Source organism: Babylonia areolata, chromosome 12, assembly GCF_041734735.1.
Source record: "Babylonia areolata isolate BAREFJ2019XMU chromosome 12, ASM4173473v1, whole genome shotgun sequence".
Classification (NCBI taxonomy): Eukaryota; Metazoa; Mollusca; class Gastropoda; order Neogastropoda; family Buccinidae; genus Babylonia; species Babylonia areolata.
The window spans coordinates 5,524,332-5,529,331 of record NC_134887.1 but is presented as its reverse complement, the minus strand read 5'-3'; the positions used below and the strand labels follow the sequence as shown (position 1 = coordinate 5,529,331).

The following is a 5,000-nucleotide window of genomic DNA, read 5'->3' as shown; positions in this document are numbered from 1 at the left end:
ACAGTACAAGTTAGGACGAAATGTCCTATTAAACAATAAACAAGGCAAATAGAGAGCGAGACACAGAGAGAGAGAGACAGACACAGAGAGAGAGACAGACATGCATACCTTAGAAGCCAGCGGAGGGTGAGGTGGGGGGGAAACAGAGGGGGTGGGGGGGTAGAGGGGGTAGAGAGAAAGAGGGAGTGAGAGGGGGGAGAGAGAGGGAGACACAGAGAGAGGGAGACACAGAGAGAGATAGAGGGAGAGATAGGACAGACAGACAGACAGACAAACGGAGAGACAGATATACATACCTTTGAAGCCAGCGAGAGTGAGGGGCGTGAGAGAGAGAGGAGGGAGAGGGAGGGAGGAAGAGGGAGAGAGAGGGGAGAGAGAGAGAGGGAGAGAAATAGAGGGGGGAGAGCGAGAGAGGGGGAGAGAGGGAGACGGGGGAGGGGGGGGGGGCGGGGGAAGAGGGAGACAGATAAAGAGAGAGACAGAGAGAAAGAGAAAAGGAGACAGACAGACAGACAGACGGACGGACGGACCTTAGAAACCAGCGAGCTCCGAGGACGTTCCAGCATACCCCACAGTCTCAGTCTCCAGCTGGCGGCTCCCTTGACCACAACCTCCGGGAAGGGAACCCGAAGGAACTTCTGCATCTGGCTGACCACCGCCTTCTCGCTCCGGTGGTTCTCCAGGTGCTTCCAGCAGCAGGAGCTCATCAGCTCGACGGGAATCTCCCAGAACCTCAGCTCCTCCTCCACCTTCAGTTGGAGAATGTTAACTTTACTGGAAAACGATGCCTGTGATTGGTGATTCTATGCTTTACTTACGTTGTGTGTGTGTGTGTGTGTGTGTGTGTGTGTTTGTGTGTGTGTTTGTGTGTGTTTGTGTGTCTGTGTGTGTGTATGTTTGAATACATTTTGCTATTGCTTTACATTGACCTCATTACCATATTTATTCAATATTTGTCCAAGTGTATGTACTTCAGTGTCCATGGATGCATGGTGCGCGCGTATGTGTGTGTGTGTGTGTGTGTGTGTCTGTGTGTCTGTGCGCGCGTGTGTGTGTGCGTGCCCGTGTGTGTGTGTGTGTGTGTGTGTGTGTGTGTGTGTGTGTGTGTGTGTGTGTTTAAATAGTAGAAAGGTGATGTTGTTGTTTTTATCAGGCTTGTTTTGTTTGCTATGACTCTGTTGCGTGGCTTTGTGACACAAATTGTGTGCCGAATGCTAATAAGTATCATGACTGTTAATGTCTGCACGGGTGTCACAAGACTTCACCACAACCGAATTCCTCTTCCTGAAATAATAATAATAAATTAATTCTGCTTCTGATTCTAGTATTACCAGGCTGCAGCACATGTTGGATGGCAGATGGAGCTCCCCCTTACGGTACAGGTCCAGAACACTGTTCATCATCTTGGGGTTCCTATCGAAGAAGAACTCCACCATTCCGCTGTTCTTGCGTAGCTGGCCCTTCTCCTGGACCAGTCTGCCGAGTCGGGTGTTGGGTAGCTTCATCAGGGTGTCCCTGGTGGTTCGGAACTTCTTGCCACCCACATCCAGTATGATGGAACTGGGTGGCGTGGGCTGCTTGTCCGTCGGTTCCTTGCCCTGGCTTTGGAACGGTCTGGGAACCGAACAAACAAAACAAGAGAGGCAAGGCCTTCAAGACTCACTTGTGATACACTTTTAAAAAAATCCAAGCTTTTTATGTATTGAGTATAATTTCAAAATGTAGTGTCTAAGATGAGAAAGATCAGTTTAAAGCAAATTAAGTCCCCTAGCATTAATTACAGAGTAATTTCCCTTTTTTTTTACTATCTGCACCAAAACGTTTGCCAAAATAAATAAAACTTCCATGCTTAGCAAAAGAAGTTCCTGTTTGAACAAAAAATGATAATAATGACTCCTCTTGTTGTTGTGTCGAATAAGAGGTCAAAGTGCCAAGTTTAGAGAGTACAAAAAATATAAATATAACAGTAAATGCAGTGTGCATATAATTAGGCTCCATTTTTTTTTTTTTTTTGTGCCCATCCCAGAGGTGCAATATTGTTTTAAACAAGATGACTGGAAAGAACTGAATTTTTCCTATTTTTATGCCTAATTTGGTGTCAACTGACAAAGTATTTGCAGAGAAAATGTCAATGTTAAAGTTTACCACGGACACACACACACACACACACACACACACACACACACACACACACACACAGAGACAACCGAACACCGGGTTAAAACATAGACTCACTTTGTTTACACAAGTGAGTCAAAAATGAGATAGAAGATGGGTTTTGTTTTTGTTTTTGTTTTTTTGTGTTGTTGTTGTTGTAGTGAGGGTGAAGAATTGGGGCTAGGATGGGTGGGTGGGCTGTATTACTTTGGGAACGATGGAAGGAAGAAAGAGAGACAGACAGACAGACAGACAGACAGCAAACATAGAAAGCAACGACAATTAAGAAAAGAAGGGGAATGATAATGATACCAACAACAACAACAGCAGCAACAGCAGCAGCAACAACAACAATAATAATAATAATAATAATAATAATAATTATATCAGTATCAGTAGCTCAAGGAGGCGTCACTGCGTTCGGTCAAATCCATATACGCTACACCACATGCCTGACCAGCAGCGTAACAACAACAACAACAATAATAATAATGATGATGATAATGATAATAATAATAATAATGATGATGATGGCGATATTGGCAAGAAGAAGAAGAAGGGAAACTATGACATTAACAATATTAACAGCAGCAGCAGCACCACCACCACCGCTACTCTTCATCATCATCATTATCAAACAATACCAACAACAACAGCAATAATAATAACAATAACAATATCAACAACAACAACAACCACATCAGCAGCAGAAGCACCACTAATTTCATCATCACGATCATCAACATCACCATCAAACAACAATGATAACAACAGCCTCAACAACAATAGTAACACATCGATCACGCATTTCCCAAAACAAGACAGTTTCAGTTTCAGTTTCAGTTTCTCGAGGAGGCATCACTGCGTTCGGACCAATCCATAATCATACGCTACACCACATCCTTTAAGCAGATGCCTGACATCAGCAAAACCCAACGCGCTTGTCAGATCTTGAGTGCAGCGTATGCATATGTTATTTGTGTGCCTCTCAGACTGGAATTCTTTTACATAAGTTTGCCAGAGGCGATACGTAGCCTAGAAATGAGTGTGTTGAGGTGGGGGGTAGAGGAGGTGCAGGGTAATGTGTGTGTGTGTGTGTGTGTGTGTGTGTGTGTGTGTGTTGGGGCTTATGTAGGTTTATGTGTATTTGACTGTGCTTTCATATCTGTGAAACTGCATGTTTGGCGCATATCTGTTATGCATGTGTGGGTGTATGTGTGAATGTGTGTCTTCATGTTTTACATTTATTTGCTTATTTATCATCATTGTTGTCTTATTTCTTTCTTTCTTTCTTTATTATTATTATTATTATTATTATTATTATTATTATTATTATTATCACTACCTTTTTGACTCACTTGTTTTCATATTATAATTATAATTTATTTATTTATCTATTTATGTATTTATTTACTTATTCATGTACGCTTATCTATTATTTATTCACCTTTTTTTTCTCTCAAGGCCTGACTAAACGCGTTCGGCTACGCCGCTGGTCAGGCATCTGCTTGGCAGATGTGGTGTAGCGTATATGGATTCGTCCGAACGCAGTGACGTCTCCTTGAGCTACTGAAACTGAAACTGAAACTGCCAGAGGACATTTTTTCTTGCCTTTTTTTTGTTTGTTTTTTGGTGTTGTTTTTTTGTTTAGTCTTTTGGGGGTTTGGAGGGGGGGGGGGGGGGGGGGGGGGGGGTATGTAGTGCGCCAAGTGCGTGCTGCATACGAGACCTCGTTTATCTTCTCATCCGAATGACTAGACGCTCAGTTTGATTTTCCAGTCAAACTTGGGAAGAAAGAGCGAGAGCGGGATTCGAACCCAGACTCCCACGGGCACTGTATTGGCAGATAAGCGTCTTAACCATTCTGCACATTGCTCCAACAAGACAGTCAATCAAAACAGACAGACAGGCGCAATAGCCAAGTGGTTAAAGAGTTGGACTTTCAATCTGAGGGTCCCGGGTTCGAATCTCGGTAACGGCGCCTGGTGGGTAAAGTATGGAGATTTTTCCGATCTTCCAGGTCAACATATGTACCGACCTGCTAGTGCCTGAACCCCATTTGTGTGTACACGCAAGCAGAAGATTTAAAAAAAAAAAAAAAAAAAAAAAAAAAAAAAACGCTCGTTAAAGATCCTGTAATCCATGTCAGCGTTCGGTGGGTCATAGAAACAAGAACATACCCAGCATGCACATCCCCGAAAACGGAGTATGGCTGCCTACATGACGCTGTAAAAACAGTCATACACGTACAAGCCCACTCGTGTACATACGAGCCAACGAGGGAGTTGCAGCCCGCGAAGGAAGAAGAAGAAGAAGAAGAAGAAAACAGAGAGACAAGAGGATGGCACAGATCATCAACCTTTAAAAACACCCACTGAACCCTGTCTCAGCACTTACAGGTGATCTGGAGGATTGACCTCGGAGGAAAGGAGTGGCTCTGGGACTTGATCCATCAATTTTCTCTCCGCTTTCTGCTGTGCCTTGTTGGCCGAATCCTGCTGAGGTCTGTCTGGTGAAAGTTGACCACGAGACATCCGTCCCGTGTTTGTGGGCGGGTTTGCAGGTCTGACGATGTGAACATGGCGAGAATTTTTGGAAACTTGGCGAAAGGTTGTACTGGCCATGTGGCTTTGACTTTGGCTTTGATAGCTGTGTCACATGGAAATCGCCGCCTGTGCTTCTGTGTGTTTTTTTCGTGTCGTGACTGCTCCTGTTTGGTGGGAGAGCTGGGTCGATTGGAAATCGTTCTGTCCCTTTCTTCTTGTTCTTCTTGTTTATATGTTCTTCCCCATGTTGTTGTTATTCTTGTTGTTGTTGTTGTTATTGTTGTTCTCCTCCTTCTT

At 43.9% G+C, this 5,000-nt stretch overlaps 1 protein-coding gene across 1 annotated transcript in view; it reads right to left on the bottom strand.

The window, feature by feature from the left end:
- Positions 1-4,745, bottom strand: part of LOC143288258 (potassium voltage-gated channel protein egl-36-like) — a 30,693-nt gene extending 25,948 nt beyond the window's left edge. The window contains exons 1-3 of the mRNA XM_076596606.1: positions 4,555-4,745; positions 1,332-1,614; positions 531-749 (exon numbers count right to left, since the gene is read on the bottom strand). Coding sequence (XP_076452721.1) covers positions 531-749; positions 1,332-1,614; positions 4,555-4,691 — 639 coding nt within the window. The 5' untranslated portion in view covers positions 4,692-4,745. The remainder of the gene's footprint in view (positions 1-530; positions 750-1,331; positions 1,615-4,554) is intronic.
- Positions 4,746-5,000: the final 255 nt, after the last annotated feature.